The sequence below is a fragment of the Sceloporus occidentalis genome, unplaced genomic scaffold (assembly GCF_023333645.1).
Source record: "Sceloporus occidentalis isolate IW3139 unplaced genomic scaffold, rSceOcc1.0.p SCAF_3, whole genome shotgun sequence".
NCBI classification, from domain to species: domain Eukaryota; kingdom Metazoa; phylum Chordata; class Lepidosauria; order Squamata; family Phrynosomatidae; genus Sceloporus; species Sceloporus occidentalis.
Window position 1 is genome coordinate 221,406,599 of NW_028316983.1, and position 25,446 is coordinate 221,432,044.

Sequence of the window (25,446 nt, forward strand, 5' to 3'; positions counted from 1 at the left end):
CCCCTCAAGGCTGCAGGATGACATTATGGGTAGAAATAATTTTAGGAGGACCAAAGGTATAGTGAGAGGGAATATACTTGAAAAGTTGCATACCAGTGTTATAATATTTTATATCTAAATATTTTTGTTCATCCTAAAAAAATTATTCCTTTACTATGTAATCAACATATTTAGGTATGTCTACAAAAGAAAAGAACTTTATTGCTAATCGTGAAAAAGAGAAGGGCAATGAAGCCTTTGTCACAGGAGATTACAAAGAAGCAGTTGCCTACTATATGCGGTGAGTTAGTGCTAATTGAGTCATTTATTTTAATTTGTTACATGAGTTTTGAACTAATAAAGAATTCTACACCAAAAGCTAGTCCATTTCAAAGTTGGAAGCTTTACATAACTCGCTGTCCTGAAACAACTTCTGAGTTCCTTGGGCCCAAAATGTATAAGTTTGATAGTGTTTTAAATAGCAGCATTAGTAGTAAGGAGAGATGTCATAAAAGCAGTCAAAGGATATAATGCAAAGTCTGACCAAATAATATCAACAAGACTTCAAGGAAAACATATCAATATAACCATGATCCAAATTTATGCTACAGTTACAGAGGTAGAAGAAGAAAAAAACGGAAAGATTCTGTTTTGGAGTCCAGGAGGATATTCACCAGACACCATAACAGGACTTCTTGTTAATCATAACGATTAGAATGCAAAAGTAGGAAACAGAAGAATAAAAAATTGTAGGATAATTTGGCCTAAGATCAAGAAGCATAGCAGGAAAGCAACTGATTGAGTTTTGCAAGGGCAACAGTTTGTTCATTGCAAAGATATTTCTTCAAGCAACCAAAGAGATAACTGTATACATGGGCATCACCTGATGGCCAACATAGAAATCAAATAGACTACATAAACTGAGGCAGAAGACAGAGAAGCTCTATTCTTTTTGAATAAAAACAAGTCATGCCAGACAAATCTTATCTCTTTCTTTGATAAAATTACCAGCTTGGTAGATGAAAGGAATGCTGTGAATATAGTATATCTTAATTTCAGTAAGGCCTTTGACAAAGTTTCTCATGACATTCTTGCAAACATACTTGTAAAATGTGGGCTAGACAACATAACTGTTACATGGATTTGTAATTGGTTGACCGTCCGAGCCCAAAGGGTTCTCAACAATGGCTTTTCATCCTGGAAAGAAGTGACCAGTGGGGTCCCGTAAGGCTCTGTCCTGAGCCCAGTGCTATTCAACATCTTTATCAATGACTTGGATGACAGAATTGGGGGCATACTTATCAAATTTGCAGATGACACCAAATTAGGAGAAATAGATAATACTCCAGAGGACAGGATCAAAATTCAAAACATACTGAATAGAGTAGAAAGCTGGGCCAAAGCTAACAAAATGAAATTCAACATGGAATTAGGCCACTTAGGGTGGAAAAATGAAATGCAGAGATATAGGATGGGGGACACCTGGCTGAACAAGACTACATGTGAAAGGGATCTAGGAGTCCAAGTAGACCACAGGTTGAACATGAGTCAGCAGTGCGACGTGGCAGCTAAAAAGGCCAATGCAATCAATAAAAGTATAGTGTAGATCAAGAGAAGTAATAGTGCCACTGTATTCTGCTTTGGTCAGGCCCCACCTGGAATATTGTGTCCAGTTCTGGGCACCACAGTTTCAAAAAGGACATTGAGAAACTGGAGCGTGTCCAAAGGAGGGTGACTAAAATAGTGAAGGGTCTGGAAACCATGTCCTATGAGGAATGACTTAGGGAGCTGTGAATGTTTAGCCTGGAGAAGAGAAGGTTAAGAGGTGATAAGATATTTAAACAGGGCTGTCATATAACCTCTTAACCTTCTCTTCTCCAGGCTCAACATCCCCAGCTCCCTAAGCTTGTTCCCTCCTAAATATGACATCCCTTCACATATTTAACTTGAAGGGATGTCATATTGAGGAGGGAACAAGCTTGTTTTCTGCTGCTCCAGAGAACAGGACCCGGAACAATGGATGCAAGCTACAGGAAAAGAGATTCCACCTCAACATTAGGAGGAACTTCCTGACACTAAGGGCTGTTCGACAGGAGACAGACTCCCTCGGAGTGTAGTGGAGTCTCCTTCCTTGGAGGTCTTTAAACAGAGGCTGGATGGCCATCTGTCAGGGATGCTTTGATTGAGAGTTCCTGCATGGCAGGGGGTTGGACTGGATGGCCCTTGTGGTCTCTTCCAACTCTATGATTCTATGACAAGATTGTGGTAGATACCATGAACTGCTGGTATCAAAAATTAGATTAAAGCTAAGAAGGACACCATCATGCCAAAATACAACTTGAAGAACATCCCCATAGAATTTAAGGACAATGGAAGAAATAGTTTTGCAATATAAAGCCTAAATGATCAGGAGCCAGAAGAACTCTGAACTGAAGCCAGGGACATTATGAGGGAGAATTGCAAAAAAGATACTATCTGCAGCCAAAAAGAAAGAGAAACTTCAGTGGATTACAGATGAAACTGTTCAAGCAGTTAGGGACAAACAAAAAGCAAATACTGTGTCTTAATAATAAAGACTCCCACATTTGGCTACAGTAATAGGATTGCCTAAGAGGAGTTATCACAGTTGTTGGTATCAGTGTGATTGCCTCAGTGGAAAACCCCACACTTGATGTTTACATCAAAGGGTGGAACCATCACATAGAGTGTGGAAACCTCACAGCTGATGTAGGCAGCAGTGGGATATAAGGCAAAATCCCCACGTAGTCTGCATCTGCATTGCAGAAATAATTCAGCTTGACATTACATTACCTGCCCTGGCTCAGTGCTATGTAATTCTGGGAACTGTAATTTTGTGAGACATTTAGCCTTTTCAGTCAAAAAGCTCTGGTGTCAAATTCCTAGAATTCCATAGCATTGAGTCATGGCAGTTAAAGTGATGTCAAATTGGATTGTTTCTGCACTGTGGATGCAGTCACAGTAAATTGGGTATAATGCTTTATTCATCTATCATATCTGGCACATGAAAGTTTATGCAACAGTGGACTTGTTAGTCTTTAAGGTTCCACGAGACTTACTGAAGTGCCTATGTTTGTTTCAGTCTGACTGATGAATCTAGTCTTTTACAGGAGCATATCTGCATATCCCACTGTGACTGCATACAATAACAAAGCTCAGGCAGAAATAAAACTTCAGAACTGGCATGTTGCTGTTCATGATTGTGAAACTGTATTAAAAATGGACCCTGGAAACATAAAAGGTAAAAGAACATTTTTTTGAAAACAGTGCTGGCAGAAACTATTTCGAATTAAGGGGACAAAACTAACACAAGCCAGAAAATAACTTCAGTTTGAATAATTAGTGGATTGCACTCTGATTTAGCCCTGTTCCTTCACATTTTAAGCTTTTAGTAGTGACCATTTAACACCAATATCTCTACTATACAAGGATCAAGAAAATGGTAGAGCAATGAAAGGTAAAAGTGTGGATCTAGCATTTGGATTGGGTGACCCCAGTTCAAGGCTGGCCCCCCTCACAGACTTGTTATGATGATAAAATTGGGGAGGGCTATAAGCCACACTAAACTCAGGGGCTAAACAGACTATTCCGGAAGTCCAGCTCTACGCAGCCCCTTTGAGGGCTGGATCGGGGCAGTGGCAACCATACGTTGCGGCCCCAATCCGGCATTTTTCTGGCCCCAAAAGAAGTGGCAAAATACTGTTCCTTTTGGGGTGGAAAAAAGGTGTTTTATTCACCATGGTGGCAGCTTTTTGGTGTTTCTGTGCCACGCTGCGTGTAAACGGCGTGCCACCGGAATGGTGTGATGCCACCTGCTGTGGGGCGGCATGACGTCAGCTTGGGGGCATCAGCATGCGCCGTGCATACGCCACACCCCCATGCCATCCTGAAGTTGGCGTCTTTTGCTAGTCTGCTTCGCCCCTCATTTAATTATCTCTGTAGTAGTTCTTCGCATTAATACTGATGGAAGGATAAACATACTTTCAAAAAGGCTGTGTCAGATTTGATTGGGAATGGTATGCAAAAATATGTCCATGACACCTTTGAATTACAGTCCAGAACCAAGTTTACAATAGTCTCAACAGCAACTTGAATTGGATGGACAAAATCGTCATCAAAAGATTAGCATGGAAGTTATCATGCTTGAACAGCTTTGCCGAACAGAGGCTAAGCATAGAAATCTTTTTTTTCCAAAGATTCTCTCCCCCCCCCCAAAAAAAAAAGAAAAAAAAAAAGAAAGAGAGAGATATGGGCCTCTCAAAGTCAAGTAAACATAAATGTTCACAGCAAAACTAAGGAATAGTTGATTCCAGTACACAAGGCATGACTCCAAGCGAGGGTTATTAGTAGCCAGAAATCCACTTCCAAACTAAGTATTAGGCCACTTACACAAAGTAGATCTCAGAAGTGAAGACTGGACTCTTTCAATTGAAGGATGTAAGCAAGAGTTGATTAAAGTGGTTGCAACCCTGGAGCAATTTCAGAAATAAGGGCCCCTTTGTGTGCATGTGTTAGCTGTTCTAGGAATGGTGGCATAGAAATTGAATGAATGAATGAATAATAAATAAATTCCAAAGTACAATAGGCAGTGTAAATATGTTCATGTCTGAACTCATTTAAAGCCCTGCAACTTTACTGATAATGTTAGATGTTATACATTTTATTCAATTACTCAAGTAACATAGACAATATTTATAATGACAGAACCACTGTTACTTAAGAAGTAACTGGAGAAGAAGAGAGATCAAGATGAATCTTTTTTCCTTCAGCAGTGTACTCTAGCCAGTGAGGGAGCCTATTAAAAATGAACTAAACAAACCATTGATAATCCAGCCCTGGCTGTAAATATGTGATCTACAAAACACTGCTATAGAACAGTTGTGAAATTAATTCAGCCTTTAAACCTTCACCATCACCTTAATCAGAAAAAAGTGTAAAATCATTTTTGAATCATTTTTAATTCTGGCAGCTACACATTTCCTATATACTGCTCATATGCAGGTAATGTTAAAATGGATATTCAGGTACTTGTAAGAATTGGATTGTTCAACCAGATAGCCATCTACTGCCAAGCTAAATCTGGATTACCCTTTAAAAATGCACCTTCATTAACATTCACATGGTAAGAGCTGACAGTAGTATTCAAAGCTGACCAATTGTCTGTTTAGATCAGGTATCTATGGCCTGAAACACACAGGCCAAAAGAAGCAGTTTCCGGCGCTTTGGGGGCATGGTGTTTATATGATGCACATCCCAAAAGTGCCTGGAAGCTGCTCTGAAGCTCCCACAAAAATAGTTGGTTTGAACTGATTCCTGGCCGGCGTGGCTTGGGACTGCAGGTGGCGGCCCACTTTGGGAGCAAGCCGTGTGGTCGCTGTAGTCCCAGTCTGATTATGGCTGGAGGCCACTCCTTTCAAGCTGTCTGCTTCGCCCCCAGGTCAGTAATGCTATATTATCTATGTAATGAAGGCAGAACCAGGATGGTGGAGTGGTTTGAGTGTTGGACTACAACCCTGGAAATCAGGGTTCAGATCCCTACTCACCTATGGAAACCCACTGGCTTGTCTTGGGCAAGTCACATTTTCTCAGCCTCAGAGGAAGACTAGGGCAACTCCCCTCTGAACAATTTTGCCAACAAAACCCAGTGATAGGGTCAGCTTAGGTTCTCCATAAGTTGGAAACGAGAAGGCACACAACAACAACAAAGAAGTCAGGAAGTTTTTACTGAAATCACTGACATGAATCTATTAAACTCCAAAACACAAGGCATGTACACAAGGCATGCCTGAGATGAATCACAGAGTTAAATGATGAATAATTACAGAGAGAGCATATACCATTGCCTGAACAACCTAAATCAGTAAATAACATCAGAGCAATATCTCACTTGAGCAATAAATAGGGTTATGATACAATGATCATAACTACCATAGAACTAACACATTCTAATAGAATCAGGAAATGACTTCTCAATAAATAAGTCTTCTAATTTCCTCCACAAGATTTCTTAAGAAATGTCTTTCTATTACGTTTAATGTTGCCAAGTTCTTAAATATTGTAATTGCCACTGGGCATAAAATGCTGGAAGAGCGATAGTTTTTGGAGTAATTATTATTAATTATCCTTGTTAAGACACAGATCAAAAAACAGTTTGTGTGTGAAAATAAATTTTAGTATACTAATTGTTGATTACTAATTATCAACAATTGGGAAAGTGAGACAGGTTAGAAACCTAATTGTGGTACTATACTAAAATTCTTGTGTATATCACTTATTTATTCATAAAATATATTCTACCTTTCAGCTCCTAAAGGGCTGCCAAGTTTTCACAGTCCAAAGTACAAATTTTATTACAATACAACTAGAAGCAATCAAAATCTTTAAACCTGTCATGTTAAAAGAAAAGAACAACATAAAAAATATTCAAATCTTGACAATTTAAAAACAAAACACAACCTTGACTGGCAGAAGCCTGTAACAAAGATGGGGCCTGCCATATGTCCCTCAGAACAGAGTCCTACAACCAGGACCCTACCACTGAAAAAGCTGTGTCTCATATCACAGCCAAGTGTCTGCCACTTGGTGGCAGAACAGAGAACAAGGCTTATGATGATCATTGCAATTAGCAGAGTTTCATATGAAGTAGGTGATTCTTCATATGTTCTGTGAATAAAGTAATTAGAGCTTTATGGGTATTAACAAGCACCTTAAATTTGACATGGAAGCAAATGTGGAAACAGTGCAGGATCCATGCAAAATGATCTAAATATACTGCAGATGGTCTGTATCATGTTAAATCAGGTACACTTCTTACTCTTACGTTTTACAGTATATATAGGACTTTATATAATACACAGTTATTTCTTATTTCTACTGTAAAGATTGTACTGAAAGATTTATTATGTGTTATGTTTAGAATAGTATTGTCAAATTAATATATCATTTTTAACATGCAGCTCTTTTGCGCCGTGCTACTGCTTACAACAATTTACAAAATTTCAAAGCAGCTGCAGAAGATTTAAAAAAAGTGTTACAAATGGAACCTGAAAATGTTACAGCTAAGGTAAGTGTTAATAGTTCATTTCATGGATGTAATGCAAACTAGTAACAATTCTGTATTGCCTATACTGGACAGATGTATTGTGGAGACATGGGATGCAGGTATGATATTGGGGTATGCTGGCATAGGTGTTATAGGATGCCATGCTGCTCTGACCAAAATTGAATTACTTTGCTGACATGAAAGATATGCCAGTGGAACTGTCCAGACATAGCAGTAAAAATTAGCCAGCAATTAGCCACAAATACATATCTCATACTGGGATGCTATTATTCAGAACATCCTTGACTTTTCAACTTTTCAGTATATTTCCTCTTTCCCAGGTCTGACAGCTTCTTAACTTTTAATGTAGCAAACCTTCACTTATTAATTATCAACAATTAGGAAAGTGAGACATGTTAGAAGCCTAATTGTGGTACTATACTAAAATTCTTGTGTATATCACTTATTTATTCATAAAGGGGGTTCTCTGCAAACAATTTTAATAATTTCTATATGGATACATTTAGTGGTATAGGACTACATTTCATTCTAACATTCTAAGCTGCCATACTTGAAGGCCAAAGGGTTCTGTTAACTGCATACCAAATTCTATGTCATAATAAAATTATAAGTCTTAAAGTACTACAAAAACCTTCACTTTTTCTTTGGAAATTACGATCAGCTCAAAACACGTCAGCTATGAGGCTGATTTTGGGGGTTGCAGTGGGTTGAGATCGACTTGATGGCAGTTAACAACAAAGGATAATTTACTTCAGACAGAGCATTTTAATTTACTATTGATGATTGTGTGTTGAAGCCAGATTAAAGGTCAGTTTTAACTTCCCTGAAGTATAGCAGAAAGGGTTTCAGATGGAGTGGGATTCCTGGTGCATCAGTGACAAAGGGTTCTGGCAGCTGGGTGGGACACACTGAGGTGGCTCCATATTCCTGTAGAGTACTGTGTCAGTGTAGAACTGGGGTGGGGAATGTGTAACCAGTGGGCTATATGTACATCTCAAGTCTCTTTTCTGGTTCCCCCTCACTTTTATTTAAAAATTAAAACATTATATGTTCTCATTCTTTCCCTCCCCCCTAGACTGTTTTAGGCACAGAAGAGGCCCTTTTGAAAACAAAAAGTGACTTACGGATAACTTCCTCATTTGTAAAGGAGGTCTCTCCTGAGCCTGAAACAACTGGGGGTTGGAGGAGTAGGGGATTTTGGCCTTCCAGCATCCAGTGAGAGGTGTGTGTGGCTTCCAAAATCTGAGTAATTGCTCACCATGGTGTAGAACTACTCTCAGTGGTATTTTCCTTGGAACTAGTTCCTAAAATAGAGTATTGAGAGTGGGACTCTAGATCCATCAGAAGAATGAGTCTCTGATCCAAAAGAGTGGCCCCACTCTTTTTCTGCATTACCTTCCCAACTCAGTGTGAAATCTATACCATACTTGAGATATTTTTGATATTTCCTGTCTAACTTCAGTAAGAAGCAAAATAAGAAAAAAGGAGGAAATGCCACTAGAAGATTAAAGAAAAGGCTGCTGCTCTACTTCTCATCTTGACTATTATGAGTTAGCAGGGCTGTGGATGTGGTGGCAGCTCTGTGGGGTAATACACTCACCTTCATTCCTCCATTTAATACCAGAGCTTCCATATCTCATTATTTGATTTTAAAAAAGAAAAAGAAACAGGGGGGGGGGGATACACTGTCCTGTCCTAATGTTTCTCAAGGTCAAATGATTACATATGTAGATGACATGCAGAATGAAGCATTCTTGCCATGTATAATTAGGCAGAGGGAATTATTGCCATAGTGTGTTACAAAGACCATAAACATTTTTTTAAAAAAGACAGAACAGAACAAAACAAATATTACATCAGATTTGCAGAGGACAGGTTTTCTATGGCAGTTTGAATCCTCGGTGGCCATCTTGACTGAAGAGCTCATGGTCATAACAAACATTGTCCCATTGTTAATTTAAAAATAACTTTGGCAGGTTATAAACCGCCGCTTTGCGGCGGTCTGCCGCCGCTGCTGTTTGCTCCGTGAGGGAGCCGCTGCAGCCAAACCACGCGGCTCCCTTACGGAGCAAAAAAGAAGCTCCAAAATGGAGCTTTCTGCGGCGCAGCTATGATGCTGTGAGGCGCCGCTGGCACACTCGCAACATCATAGGCGCCGCGACACGTCTGGACGCTATGCGTCCAAGACGTAAACATGGAGGTGGCTGTCTGGAACGGCCGTCACCAAAAAACACGTAGTGACTACGTATTAGGGTTAGGGGGTGCGGAAGCACCGCACCTTCCTAACCCTAATATGTAGTCACTACATATTTTTTGGTGGTCTGTAACCCGCCTTTAATTGTTTTAAGTCAAGTAAATATTTCAAATTCTCCAAATTTCTACAGAGAAAAAGATATCTCTCTCCTTAAGGTCATTCTGATCCAATTGTTTGTGTTCCGTGATAATTTTATCTAATTTAGACCAATAAGCATATAATGGAGCTATTTTATCCTGATTCAAAGCGAACTTGTAGCACCTATGAGACTAACCAAAGCAAAGAAGCTGGTAGCATGAGCTTTTGTAGAGTTGAGTTTACTTCCTCAGATGTTTATTATCCCAATGTCTGTCATTCTGCTTTTATATGCATTGAACTACATTATTGTCTTAAGCTTTTTTATTCTGAATATCTTAATTCTGGTCAGTTGCATACAACATTTTCAATTTTACAAATTGCATACTTTTATTGTAGTGAAATAATATTAGTAGAAGCCAGACTTACTGGTAGTCATGCTTACAGTAGAATCAATGATCACCAGGAGGATCAAGGATCAGGGTTTGGGGATGTTTGGATCTAGCAAAAGTAGGTTCTTCCCGTACTCTTCTTCTTTTTTGTCCCCTTCTTGGCTCTTTTGCCAGCCAACAACCAGCAGAGCAGTTGTGTTGGCAGGGCCATCTGTAGGCTGATCTCTAAGATCAGTCAACACAAGGGGTTCTGCTGGCAAAAGGGCAGTTTAGTTGACAGAAGTCTACTTCATTTGACACAAGAATAAACACAGTAAGTGCATCCTTGAGGTGCAACAGCACTGTTAATCATCCAGTTTTTAAGTCCTTTGGATTCACTGGGTCTAACCTAAGCATATTAAAGCTGCATCTGACCCAGGATTCAGATTCAGATAAGAACACCCAAAAACATCTTTCAGTAGTAAAAAAAAAACCTCTGTTAATTTTATTCTCTAAAGAAAAATAAATGAATACTGTTCTTATATGACAGAAGAAGCTCTCAGATATTGAGAAGAATCTGAAAGAGCCAGAGTGTATACCTCAGAGTCAGACCAAGGGGAGAAAAATATTTATTCAAGATATAGAAGAATCTGATGAACAAGAAGGAAGAAATGAAGAAGAACTAGAAGATGGCAGTAGAGAAAAAAGTAATGCTAAACTTTCTAATTGTTTTCATTTCAAGACCAATGAGTGTACAATGTTTATTTGAATATAGGAGGCTGTCTGTTTTTGAGTCAGACCATTGATTTATTTAGCTTAACATTTTTACAATGACTGGAAATGCCAGGAATTGAAGTTGGGCTCTACTGCATATAAAGTTCTACCACTGGCCCAACTAAGGAAAGATCATAAACGCATATACAGACAAATTTGTTGCATACTGTTTTCCATTCATCTCAAATTTCCCTTTCACCAAAAACAACAAAAAACAAACAGTTTTATGAGAGTAAGCAAACAAAATTATGTTCAAAATTCTGTGACATAGACGCTAATAATTTTACACATCCTTTTAAACTATTTTAAAAGTTTACACATCCTTTTAAACTAAAACCTTCCAAAGTAACATGCAACAAAAAAAAAAACCCAGAAAGTATAAAACAGTAACACCAATCATTTAACAGCAATAAGGAAATCCTAATTTAAATTAGGTGCTTTGGGGTAACAGAAAACGGGAAATTTATATAAAGAGGAAACCTTATATTTTTGGTTTCAAATTCAAAACAAAACAGTATTTCTGTTCAGAGCAGCATATTAAAGTGAACAAGAAGTGAATGTGTACCAGAAAATATTCCTTTTAAATATGCGGTTTTTATTCTGGAAAATATAAAATTCTGCAAATAAAACCTCTTAGTCTTTAAAATGCCATAAGATTCTATTGCGGTTTTTCTGGCAATATATTGACTACTTTCCTGGAAATGTTTACTGTTTTACTGCCTCTTTCTCAAGCTTATTTTATATGCTGATAGAGGCTGCTAATATAAAGTATGTGCTAAATCTGACCTAAAGTGGTATAGTGATTTGAGCATTGGACTATGACTCTGGAGACCAGAGTTCAAATCCCCAATCAGCCACAGAAACCTTGGGAAATTCACACTATTTTGACCTCTGAGAAAGACAAAGGTAAATCCACTCTGAACAAATTTTGCCAAGAAAACCCCATGATAAGTTTGCCTTAGGGTTGCCATACCAGTAAGTCAGAAACAACTTGAACGCACACATCAACAAATCTGTGTATCTGCTATGAATTTGTATCTCTTATTCAACTAACATAAAAAAGTAACCTCCACATTGCTTGTGTATGTTTATGTGCCTTCAAGTTGCCAGTTGACTTATAGAAAAACAGTGATACCAAAATACAATCTGAACAACATATCAACAGAATGTACATGGTAAGGAATAGATTTGTGCTATTAAGCATAATTGACTGAGAGCCAGAAGAACTGTGGTCAGAAGCCAATGACATAATCAAAGAAGAATGCAGAAAAATCTAATGGTGGCCAGAAAGAAAGAAAAGAAACAACAGATAACAGTTTAAATGCTTAAGCAATAAAGAAGAGAAGCAAAAGAAATGGGAGATAGGAACAAAACCAGAAACATGAATGCAACTGTCCACTGACTAGTGTACAGGGACAAAGCTATAATAATCAATGCAGAGAAATAGAGGATGACAACAAAAAAGTAGAATGGGAGACCTCTTCCACAAGATCTGGGAATGTTCAGACCAAGGGTGGGGATGCTATGTAATTAAAAGAACATGCTACAGGATCAAGAAGAAATAAAAAGACAATGGAAACAATACATAGAAGAGCTATAAAAGAGATGAAAAAATGAATGACACAGGGAATGAATATGAAGTTGAACCCTAAATTCTATAAAGTGAGATAGAATCTGCAATAAGAGAAATTGAAAGGAACAAATCACTAGGAAGAGTGGCATTCCAATTGAATTTCTGTAATCCATACAGACAGAACCAACTCTAGTGTTAACTAAAACATGCCAACAAATATGGGAGAAATGGTAGCCACAGACCGGAAACAATCAATATACATCCTCATGCTCAAAAAAGGAGACACAAAAGACTGCAGCAACTATAGGACCATAGCATTAGTTTCCCATTCAAACAAAATTATGTTCAAAATTCTGTGACATAGATGCTAATAACATGGAGAGATATCCTAGAGATACAAACGAGGGTTCAGGAAAGGAAGAGGCACTAGGCACCACAATGCAAACATAAGATGGTTAATAGAGCACACCAAAGAATTCCAGGAGAAAATCATCATGCACTTTACAGACTTTAGCAAAGCCTTTGACTGCATAGACAACAAAAAGCCATGAATTGCTCTTAAAGAAATGTAGTGGTGGTGCCACTATATTAGATAGTCCTGATAAGAAATCTGTACTTAGGACAAGAGACTACTGTTAGAACAGAATATGGAGAAACAGAATGGTTTCCAATTACCAAAGGGGTCAGAGAAGCCTTCATTTTATCTTCCTATCTGCTCAACTTGTATACAGAAAATATAAGAAGAGCGGGTCTCAGAGGAGGGAGGACTGAAGATAGGAGGAAAGAACATCAACATTTAAGACGTGCAGATGGCACCATACCACTAGTGGAAAACATCATAGACTTGGAACAATTACTAGGGAAAGTCAAAGACAGGCTTACCACTTAACATAAAGAAAACAAAAATAATGACCATGGAGAATCTATATACATTCAACCTAGACAATAAGGGAATTGAAATAGTAAAAAAAAAATCCTGTATCCTGGATCAATTATTGATCAAAATGTATACTGCAGTCAAGAAATAAGATGAGCAGTGGCAAGGGCAGCCACAAAATAATTAGATAAGATCCTAAAGTGTAAAGATACACAACTAAGTATGAAAGTTAGAATCATCCAAGCCATTGTATATCCCATCACTATGTATGGATGTGAGAGCTGGGCAGTGAAGAAAGTGGATAGAAAGAAAATAAACTCATTTGAGATGTAATGCTGAATAAGAGCTCTGAAGATGCCGTAGATGACCAAAAAGACAAACATATGGATCCTTGGAAGCCAAGATGACGAAACTGAGGCTGTCGTATTTTGGCAACATCATTAGAAGACATGAATCATTAGAAAAGATAATAATGGTAGTGAAGTTGGAAGATAGTAGAAAAAGAGGAAGATGACTAGACTCAATCAGGGAGTTCAGGGGCCTGAGTTTGCAGGACCTGAGCAAAGCAGTGAAGAATAGGGGGTATTGGAGATATCTCATTGCCATGAATCAGGGTCAGCTCGAAGGCAGTTAACTACTACAACATGAATTATTAATTTTTCATAGGGTTTTCTTAGGTGAGGAATACTCAGAGGTGGTTTGCCAATTCCTTCCTCTGAATTATAGCCTGAAGCACTTGTTATTTGTTAGCAGTCTCCCATCTAAGTACTAACCAGAGCTGACTCTGCTTAGCTTCCAAGTTCAGATGAGATCTGGAGCCTTTGAGCTATTTAGGCCCTCATGAATTATTTACACAGGAATGAAATAATAGATGAAAAAATTATCCTCAGTCGTTGTTTGGAGGACTTGGAAGCAGTATGTGTTTTGATACATTATATATTATGGTTCCAAATAACTTTTTGTATCTTTTATAGAGATAATAATTGTGACCTGAAACCTAATTGCGCTCAGGTTTACTAATCAGCAGCTTTTTCATTTGAGCATCCAGCATTTAAAATGTTAATTTCAAGGTGAATTGTATACTGTTCTGAAGAAGACATTCTGATACTTTAAAAAAACCAGCAACCCTGGTTTATAAATTTTATTCTCACTCTATTGTGAGAATTGTTGATAGGTTCTTTTTATGCCATGCTTTCTGGGAGCACATCTTGGGTTAATTACCTTTCAGTAAGCTAGCTTGTCTTACAAATATGCTGTTGCATTCTTTTAGTCCACCCCTCCTTTGCTTGTACAATAGTTCCTTCTGATGATGCAAACACTAACCAAGCAGATTAACTTCCTTATAGAAGCGGCTGTGCTAGTGGGAGGAGATATCACAAGTGAGAAGACTGACATGGGGAATGCACAAAAGAAGTTCCCCAGCAAAGGAGATGGTTGTAAATCAGAACATAAGGATGCTCAGAAGACCAGAGACCCTTCAGAGAATAGTAAAAAAGGTTTTCCTGAAAAAAAGAAAGAACATGTTTTGCAAGATTGTGAAAGTAAAGTAAATGGCTATTTGAGCAGTGGCAAAAATAATAGTGAAAACAGAGAAGAAAAAACGAAGGTTGCAGAATCATCCTCAGCTGGAACAAGCAGACCTACCTTGCTTCCTCCTACTGCAGCAACACTGAAAGCTGAAGGAAATGAATTATATAAGAATGGGCAGTTTGGAGAAGCCATCATCAAGTATTCAGAAGCAATTGAAAATGTAATCAGTTCAGGTGAGTTCCAAGTCCTCATAGAACTGTGTAATTGCCTTTATGGAAATTTTAAAAAGCACAGATCTTTGTCTATTTGTTTTGTGCCTAGAGCAATTTTTATTGAAAACGTGTAATACATAAGCAGTTGTTGAAAAAATTGCCAAGTAGAACAGATTTTTTTATTTAGCTATTAGAGTAACTGAGATATGGTTGCATATCAAAACAGTATAATGTATTTTTGTGTTCTGTACTGAATAATGAAAATATCCCTGAAGCTTTGTTTCATCAGCAAAGCTGCACTGCTACAGTTTATCTTGGAATTTAATAAAGCATTTATTTATGTTAATAACTATTTATTTCAGCAATCCATTTTCATTATAATCATATATAATTTTAGGAATCCAAAGTCCAGAGGATCTAAGTATTTTGTATTCAAACAGAGCAGCATGTTATTTAAAAGAAGGAAACTGTACTGACTGCATTCAGGACTGTAACAGGTAAATAACAACACACCCCATAATTATGATAGCATTAGAATTGGTTTTTATTGCCTTAAATAGTTTGGAAGGTGTAACACCTATTAATGTTGTACATGTTCTGTTTAAATATGTTGTGAATCACTTCCTTTTTAACCAAGTAGGAGAGAAGCAGTAAGGCAGTGACTATTTCTCTTAAGTTATATTTAAATATAAAAAGAAAGCAGGTATATTACTGAATAGTATGTATATTTCTATACTTATTTATACATAGATTTCATATTGGATAGATAAAATGAAGTTTGATTTTATCCAGAAAATTTACAAGTAATTGCACCAAATTTATGACATGATTATAATTGTGTTACAGTAGTTCAAGAAACCAGACACACATCCTTCCTATGGTGCAGCATGAACTTGCATTTAATCCCTTCTTTCTCCTAGAATATACTGTATTAATCTTTCTCCTAGAATATACCTGTAATATTACTAGCTGTTAAATATACTAGATTAGAATGTTTAATATTGAACATTCTTCTGATTTAGTAAGTATTTTGGATGAAATTAAGACTCCATAATTCTCAAACTATGCATGTGAAATTCAAGCTGAGATCCTGCATCCTTAGAAGTAACTATGACAGTGGGTCTCAGTTGTTGTAGCTATGTCTCATGATGTCACCACCAAAATCTTAACTTTTCAGCCAGGTAGACAACAAGGTTACAGAGGTGCTTCAGATCAGGGTGAAGGGAAAACAACTGGAGAGACCCCTTTGGGTCCTGCCACAACCGCTAATCTCAGTGCTCCTGTAAAAAGATATAGGTTTGGGCTCACATTTTGTTGTTAACAAGAATTCTAGAAGTTATCAGATTATAAATCCGTTTGCAATCTTGTAACTCCTGAACAAGATACCAGTCATAGTTTATCATTGATAAGCAACTTCATATGATCTTTCAGTGTCAGATATCTGAGATAGGTAATACATTGTTATTTTGGTCCTAGACAATTAGAAATACAAACTAACTAGGGAGATTTTCTGGTGGACCAGCTTCTGCTGTCTTATGAATCTATCAGCTATAAAGAAATCTTACTCTTATCTCTTTATGGAGCAGAGTGGACAGAGAGTTTAATCTTCTTTGGAAGTTTTATAAGGCTGACCTGTTTAGACAGCACTGAGAGAGAAACTTAGCTGAAAACATCTTTTCTTCATTTCAGTGAGTTCCCGGGTGGTAAAGCTGTTAACAGGATGAAACTGCTGAAGTTCATACTCCAGATATTGTTCACTGGTCTTGAGCCATATTTAGTTATGCTTTGAATGGACCCAGTGAGCCCTAGTGGCACAGTGGTTAAATGCCAGTACTACAGCCACTCACTCACAAACCACAAAGTTGTGAGTTCAATACCATCCATGGGCCCAGGGTTGACTCAGCCTTGCATCCTTCCGTAGGTTGCTAAAATGAGTACCCAGCTTGTTAGGGGCAATTAGCTTATACATTGTAAACCACTTAGGGAGTAATTAAGTGCACTGATAAGTGGTATAGAAATCTACAAAATGCAAATCTACAGTGCTCTATTAATAATAATAATAATAATAATAATAATAATAATTAATAAATGTACTTGCTATTGCTATTATTGTTGAGCAAGTGAAGCTGCTGAGGGGGAAGCTCCTGGTGCCTGGCTCTCTACTTGTTATGGGGACAGTGATGCAACAGAGGCAGAGATATGTGGAATCTGAACTCTTGGGAGAGAATCCTGATAAACTCTGGTTACACCTGCACAAATACACTTTTAGGCTTTGTGGAAGTAAGCATCCAGCATCTCCTTGTGTAGCGTATGTGCCCTAGATGTAACTACACCCTTCCAGCTATTGAGAGACTGTTGGAATACACCTGGGCATTGTATGGATGCTCATGTGCACATGAGCAAGATACAGCAGCCCTTGTCTTTTTTTGAGGAAACTAGGACTGCATCTGCACTGCAGAAATAATCCATCTTGACATCACTTTAACTGCCATGGTTCAGTGCTGTGGAATTCTGGGAAGTGTAATTTGTTGTGGTACCAGAACAGAGCTTTGAGAGGACCCCCTGGGAGGAGAGCAAAGCTGTGGTGCCATAACAAACTACAGTTCCCAGACTTCCATAGTATGGAGCCATGGCAGTTAAAGTGGTATCAAACTGGATTATTTCTGCAGTGCAGATGCAGCCAAAGTCTATTGGCCCTAATTCTAGATCATACTATTCAGGTGTAATTGGCAACAGAATTCAATCTTCTGAGAATTTCTGCTTTGTTTAAACTAAGGGTGGTTAATTGTTCTGGGACTGTAACTTCCATAATTTCCATAATTGGCTGTATTTATTAGGACTGATGGGAGTTCTAGACCAAAAATATCTGGTGGTTCACAATTGCCCACTCTTGGTTTAAATTATGTAGGTAGATTACAAGTTGTGGGAAGGCTGTAACAGAGAGTTGGTTGAATGAATTTCCATTGGCCAGAGTTTGCTTTTTAAGGCTACCCCACACTGGATAACTTATGGAAACCAAGTGAATTTTTTAAGTTTTAAAATGATCAGTTTATAGAAGCAGCAGAATTCAGTTTATCTTGTTGACAAGACTGTCTTATTTAACTCATACCCTGATTGTAGTGTTAAGAATTCTTCCCTTATAAAGAATAATATTTCCCAGCAGACAAGGTCTCATCCTCCTGAATAATGGGTAGCTCCTCCCATTGCTCCTAGAGGCAGGAATAATAATAATAATAATAATAATAATATGATTTATTTGTATACCGCTTTTCCTACGATCAAAGCGGTTTACAGCATACATATGAATATACAACAACAAAGCAAGTAACAAAAAAAAAAAACTCTGCTTCTCTCCCCTCAAGATGGAGGTCGGGGGGAGGGCTCTTCAACTTGGCAGGCAGAGGAAGACAAAAGCAGATAAGGCCACGCCTGGTCCCTCCTATGGGAGGGGCTACCCCCTCTCTCAGAGAGCCAGTCTACTTCCTGCATCTGCTCCTAGCAGGACGTTTTGGATTTTGCTCTTTGGATTTTATTCCTCTTCAGATTTCTGAGATCCCTGGCCTTCTTCTTCTTCCCTCTATCCTTGCTTTCCCTTTCTGCCTGAGGCTATGGATAGGCCTCTGTAGAGGAGGCTGCTGAGGCAGTGGAGAGCTTGCTCCTCTCCCAGTCCTCCATTCAGACCGAGCAGCCAACCAGGGAGACCACGAGAGAGTCACAGCCAGGGGAGGGATCTGCCCTCCACATTGCTGCCAAGACTCGGGGGCCCCACCCAACCCGTGCAGGGCTGGGTGTGCTGGAGGCCAGGCCGGCAACCGCTGAGTTGGGTGGACCAGGGGTTAGTACAGCCTTTTCCTTCCAGGCCCTCAGATAATCCCCAGATTTCTCTGACTTTATCAAGGCCATTTTTGCCCAGGAGGCTGCCTCTTATTAAGACCTTCCTGCTGGCTTCCCTTGCCGCTCCTGCTGCGTCCCCCTCCCCAGATCGATTGGGGCCTGGTTCCGAGTTTGCTGGCATCGCCTCTCCATTCAGTGGGGGCTCCCAGGGCTGGGAGGACTCAGGGTCGGGGTCTTCTTCCTCCTCTCTCCAGCGTTTTTCTTGGGCCGACCTCTCCCTCCCGCCTAGCACAGCGGACCCCAGCTAGCCCCCCAGCCCTCCCCCACCATCATCTGGGCTAGCCCGACTGACCCACTCCCCCCTGCTTTTCAGGGGAAATCCTTCCCAGTGAGCTCCGGGTCCCAGGATCCAGCGGCGGGACTCATTTTGCTCCGGAGGCAAGTGCCACCTTCCACATGGCCCCTTCCCATGGCGGTGGCCATCTTGGCCACATGACCGACAGCGGTCATTTTGGCCACGTGACTGAAGGTGGCTTTTTCACCCACATGACTGGCAGCAACCATCTTGGTCACGCAGCGGGCGGCAGCCATCTTTTAAGCTCACATGGGGGCAGCCGTCTTGTCTCCCCCAACAGAGGCCTCCATCTTGCACTGTCACTGCTAAATAGAAGTCTCTGAAGCTTGAAAGTTATGAGTTTAAAAATAACGGCCTAGATCCAGAGAAAATTGAATGGAATTCAGCTTGTACGACAGGGCTTTATCAAGATTGACTTGAACAAGCAAGTGTTCTTTTTTCATTCATGCTAGGCATCTTGTGATCCAAGCTAATGCATTTATGGATAGTTGCAGGGCTTGTCGCATAAGATGAACTGTGTGTGAGTAGTTAGATGTGGAAGTACTGTATAGCTTCCAGTATGTCTTGATAAATAGTAGTAATGCCATTTATAAGATTATTGGCCCAAGTAGTTTACAGGTGTAATAGGCCACTAGCACCCATACAAGAATTAATAATCTGCCTGTTAGATTACCATTATGTACCTATATATTTGTGTGTGTGTGTATCAGATGTTTTACAGCTTCCATTGTGAGATAGAAATGTAGGTGCTACTTTAAGAAGAAAAAACATTAATCCTCTAGGTTACTGATCGGCTAGTAAGTATTACTAGATTTAAATCTCTTCCTTGGCCATCTGATTAATAGGCTTTTTGAATATGCCCCAATGTAAACAGAATGTAATAAATAGTAATAGATCATCTGGTATAAACCATACTATTCTACCATGTAAGCTTATTTTATTTTAGGGTAGGTCCAAGATAAAAATCAGATGTGTGTTTATTAATGTCTTTTAAGTTATATGTTTTCCTGTATTTCCTCCCTTCCTTACAGTACATTTTACTAACTTCTGGCCATTTTTCTTTAGTGCACTGGAACTTCATCCATATTCTCTCAAACCTCTCCTGCGTCGAGCAATGGCCTATGAGTCTATGGAACGATATCGCCAAGCATATGTTGATTTTAAAACATTACTACAAATAGATAGTGGAATCCAGGTAGCAAATGACAGTGTGAACAGGTAAATATTTATAATATTGATACAAAATAGTTACATGCCAGTCTCTGGAGGACGGGTCCATACACATGTGGGTTATTCCCTTGTGCCAACCCAAGTTCTTTTCAGTTTTATTTGTTAATAACTCTTCTCTCCCTTTCTTCATTTTTTTTAAAAAAAATTCCTTGCCTTGTAGCTGAGGTTTTACATCTGTTCCCTTTTGTTTCTTTTTAGTTTTAATTATTGATTATTATAAAACATTTGGATAAATAGCAGTGGTTGCAAATAATTCAGAAGGGATTAATAAAAAAGAAAAAATGCCTCTCCCTCTGGTGTCACAAAGGATCCAGCCACCCTGCCTGAGTGACTTTTCAGACTGGCAGCATTCTACAGCACTTGTTGACTATCTTTTTGATGTCACTTCCTGTTTAAATGCCTAATCAATATGGCTCACAGTAACCCTTTAATGCCTGGTTACTATTAAAACCCACATTGTACATTTTCCTTGTGACTCTATATCCCAACAAACAAAAGGGGGAGAGAACTGAAAAGAGCTTTGGATCGCTGCCTTGGTGACTTATGCAACGAAATAACTCACGTGTGTATATATTGTTTCTTCAGTCATCCAAGAATAACAATTCATGGTAAGTGTCAGCCTCTTAGTCTGGAACAATTGTGACATAATCATGTGATTAGCTGGTCAAACGTAGGAGTGAAACAAACCGGCATGAAAAGCTGGCTTACACATGCTGCACACCCCCAAGACACCTGGAATTGGTGCCGGCACTCAGATATGAGCCAGTTTCCAGGCACTCCAGCAGTGTGGTGTTTACATGCTACATGCTGCCAGAGCAGCTTGAAGCTGCCCATGGACTGTGGCAGGGCGGGAAAAGATGGCTTTTTGCTGGCCCAAAAAGGGGTGGCTCTTTGCTGCTCCTTTTTCAGCTGGCTCCAAGGCATATTGGGGCCACGGTGCGTGTTCACCACAGTCCTAATCTGTTTTCAGAAGGGACGGCATCAAGCTTTGTGGTTATCCTGCTGTGGACGTTGCCAGGTTCATTCTGTGTGCAATAGTTTTGAGACTATCTGAAATAAAATAATTTGATTCTATGCAGAAGTAGGAATTTTAGAAATTCTTGTCAATTTAAATAAATAACTTTTCCTTAACTTACATAGTATTATGCTCTGAAGAATTTGATTTGGTTCTGTAAACATGGACATACCAATACTTGACAATTCATTAGAATTCTTGTCTTCTGCATGGAAAGGTAGAGATTTGGTAGAGATTTCCCCAGAGACGAAGGATTCTGCTCCCGACTGTATAGTCTAGCTGAGTTTTGTATTGACTGTCTGATAATCTCCATGTATACAGTCTCCTTTCTGGTTGTATGAAGAAGTGATTTGAGATGAATTGGCTTTGCAAAACTCTTTATCGGTCGATCTTCTGCTTCCTTTCTTGATTCTAGCCCCAATTTTCCTACAATCTTTAATTCTTCCCATCTTCCAACATTAGCATTCCAATCACCTATGATTAACAAAAAATCCTATTTTGATGTATTATCATTTTCTTCCTGGACTTCATCACAGAATCTCTCAATTTCCTCTTCCTTTGCATTTGCAGTTGGTGCATAGACTTATGATAATGTTGATTCTTTTTATATTTATTTATTTATTTATTTATTTAATGCTATGATTCGATCTGGGTTTAAATTATATCCTTTAACTGATTTTGTTACATCTCTCCTCACTATTAATATCACCCATGTCTTATTTTTTCTTTTCTGGAGCAGAACACTGTGTAATTATCTGACTCAAATGTCCCATTCCTATCCTTTTTTGCTTGCTCATCCTAAGTATTGCTATGTTTATGCTTCCCATTTCTTTTTTTAATATGTCTAGCTTCCCTTGACTTATGTATTTCACATTCCATGTGTAGTACACCTCTGGACATTGTTTTCATTTCTGAGCACATATACTGTTTGTCTTCCATTCTGGTTGAGTCCTATTGTGCCCTTGACCCCATCCTTATTGATTTTCCTTCTCTGCCTATTTTAGCACTTTGTTTGTGTTTTATCCCTAATGCTTGTTTCACTTTGGATTTCTTCATCATAGGGTTTTCTTGGTGAGAGATTCTAGTAGGGGGGTTCACCATTGCTTCCCTCTGTGCAATATTAACATGCATTAGCTATGGTGTCACTGCTGTTGTCTCTGAAAAATCCTTCACCATTGTCACCCACCACTACTGCTGCTGCCCAGTAGCTGCTTTATACCCTAGTGTGCTTCATTTACTGTTGTTTAGACTAAGCATGATTAATCTTTACTTCTTCTTATTTGATGGATGTAAAATGTTGCATCCTCCTCATTTCATTCCCTCTATTCCACCCATGTGCTCACAGAGTATTAGCCTAAAAAGGCTTTTAAGACAATTCGACCTTGCTGATTTAAATATGAGACTTTGTTTTCTCATTTCCTCACCTTTGGTACTGTGAGTAGAATAGGGAACAAATTCAACTAGTTGTGTCAGGCACTTTTGATTATTTTACTGACTGTGGCTGAAATGATCTATTTTGTAACTTCTATAAGTGGACCTAAAGGGAAGGTGCCCTTCATGAAGACAGATGCTTTTTTGTTAATGTAGGTGTCTTGCATAGAATAAAGTCTTTCCTTTAAAAATATTTATCTCATAAGCTTCACATGGCTTCATTCAGTCTGTGTGTTGCTCTCTGCAGCGACAGAGATGAGAGCGCAGTGCACACTAAGTGATGAGAATACCAGCAATGTCCCATTGTGTTAGTGTGAAAGGAGAATTCAAATTAATGGGTGATGACAGTTGAGATAGTGGATGATCTCTAGGAGGTCCCATACAGCTCAGGCAGAAGCAGGAGGAGATTCCCAGGAGTAAACACATTAATATACTCCAAATTATATTCCACAATAAACTCAGTAATTCCAGAGTAATAATGTATGGATGCTATTTGCCTTATTATTATAGATACTTTTAGACTTTAGGATGTGCACAAGAGCTTCATGACTTTTCCTATCCTAGTTAATTAATGCAGCCAAGATTGGGAAGGCTGGTTGGATGGCTGTTTCTTTGAAAGAAGGCAGCATGCTGAATATCCTAAAGAAATCCATTACAAGGTGTTTACAGAAAAGGTCATTCTGAGTTCCACCAGTTTGGACTGTTGTTGGTCTTTATCCGTTATACCATATTTGATGAAGTGGTTCATTGTATTGTAGTAATCCAAATACAGGGTTTTCAGGATCTTTTCTATGAGGTTCTGGCATAATTTTTTTGACAGAGACTGCCTAGATTGTCCTGAGAGATTACTTCCATAAGGAATTAGACAGGAAGACAGTATCCTTTTGCTCCATCTATCTGTTAGTGGTGTTCGATAACACTGGCCACAGTATCTTTATGGGATGATTAGCTTGGATGAAGAGCACAATTTTCCAATCAGTTCTGGAAGGTAGGTTCCTAAGGCAGTATTGGTGGACAACTGCTCAGCTTTGTGGCTCTTGGCTTGCAAAATTCTTCAAGATTCTGTCTTGTCACCCTAATTTTTCAACATCTTCAGATAGCCACTGTGAGAGATGGTTCAGAGATTTGGGAGAAATGTTATCAAAGCCTAATGACATCCAGTACAGTGTCATTATCATGAAATTCTGGTGAAATCATGGAGGTCCTGATCTGGAGTCTTAAATCAGTGAAAGGAAGGGATCTGGTAGAAAGCTAATGCAAATAAGACACAAGTGCTGTTTGCAAGAAAGGTAGTGCATTGTTACAGCCTGTTTTATACAGAGTGTTGGTTCTTTTGAAAGTCCAGATTTATAATTTGAGAGTGCTCATGATTGTGGCCATAAGTATTTTTGCAGCTGTCAGACAAGTGTCCTTTCTTATTGGCAGAATTGGCCACTGTCATAAACACTCTAGTTACATCCAAGTCATATTGTTAGACCATGTTCGGTATGATTCTCTTTGAAAAGTGTTTAGAAACTTCAGCTGTTACAAAAACAGTGGGCTGATTTTATTCATTACAAATTTGTTCTTTCTTCCTTCTCACATGCCCTGTCTATGGCTAAACAAACTTATTACAAATCATTGATCTCCGCCAATGAGAGGCGCCCGCAGTGTTTGTTCTCCATCTTCAACTCTTTGCTTAAATCTCTCTCTCCTCCTGTCTCTTCATCATTCTCTCCTAATGACTTTGCTAATTATTTCGTCTCAAAGATTACCACTATTCATTCTGAGATAGTCCCTCCCGATTCTTCTTCTGCTCATAATCTTCTTTCACCCTCGCCTAAAATATTTTCTGTGTTTCCTCCTGCTTCTTTGGATGAACTCTCTACACTTCTGAACTCTTGCAAACCTGCAACCTGTTCTCTTGATCCAATTCCTACTTGTCTTCTAATTTCTATAGCTCCCTCTTTTCTGCCCTCGCTTCTCCATATCTTCAATCTCTCTCTCTCTACAGGCTCCTTCCCTTCAGACTTCAAACATGCTCTCATTTCCCCAATTCTGAAAAAACCTTCTGTTGACCCCTCCTCTTTGTCTAGCTATCGTCCGATTTCTCTTCTTCCCTTTCTTTCTAAGGTTTTGGAGCGGGTTGTTTATTCTCGCTGTCTCAAGTTTCTTGAAGCCAACTCCATTCTTGATCCCTTTCAGTCTGGTTTCCACCCAAGGCATTCTACAGAAACAGCTCTCACTATGATCTCGAATGACCTTTTACGGGCCAAGGCTAATGGCCTTTACTCTGTTCTCATCCTTCTTGATTTGTCTGCAGCCTTTGACACCATTGATCACTGTCTCCTAGTCAACATGCTCTCTGACGTTGGGTTCTCAGACTCTGTTCTCGACTGGTTTAGATCTTATTTGTCAGACAGATCTTTTGCAGTGGTTGCAGGTGGTCAGACTTTATCTCCTGTCCCCTTATCTGTTGGAGTTCCCCAGGGCTCTGTTCTGGGTCCCCTTCTGTTTTCTCTCTACACACAGTCCTTAGGTAAACTCATTAGCTCTTTTGGTTTTTCCTACCATCTGTATGCCAATGACACCCAGTTGTATCTTTCCACCCCTGACCTTTCTCCAAGGCTTGAACAGCAAGTCTCGCCTTGCCTCACAGCTGTCTCGCAGTGGATGTGCCATTAGCATTTGAAGCTCAACATGTCCAAGACGGAGCTTCTTGTCTTTCCTCCTAAGTCCACCCTTCAACACTCCTTTTCTGTCTCGGTGGACAACATTTCTATTCAACCAGTTCAGCAAGCCCGCAGTCTTGGTTTTATCTTTGATTCTTCTCTGTCATGTATCCCTCAGATCCAGATCACAGCCAAGGCTTGTAG

At 39.1% G+C, this 25,446-nt stretch overlaps 1 protein-coding gene across 2 annotated transcripts in view; it reads left to right on the forward strand.

The window, feature by feature from the left end:
• The window catches only part of LOC149317537 (sperm-associated antigen 1-like), a 62,288-nt gene that overhangs the window by 12,223 nt on the left and 24,619 nt on the right, over window positions 1-25,446 (forward strand). For both annotated transcript variants that reach the window (XM_089517717.1, XM_089517718.1), the window contains 7 exons: window positions 175-280; window positions 3,108-3,238; window positions 6,954-7,060; window positions 10,311-10,467; window positions 14,331-14,747; window positions 15,124-15,223; window positions 19,981-20,133. In XM_089517717.1, the coding sequence (XP_089373843.1) occupies window positions 175-280; window positions 3,108-3,238; window positions 6,954-7,060; window positions 10,311-10,467; window positions 14,331-14,747; window positions 15,124-15,223; window positions 19,981-20,133 (1,171 nt within the window). The remainder of the gene's footprint in view (window positions 1-174; window positions 281-3,107; window positions 3,239-6,953; window positions 7,061-10,310; window positions 10,468-14,330; window positions 14,748-15,123; window positions 15,224-19,980; window positions 20,134-25,446) is intronic.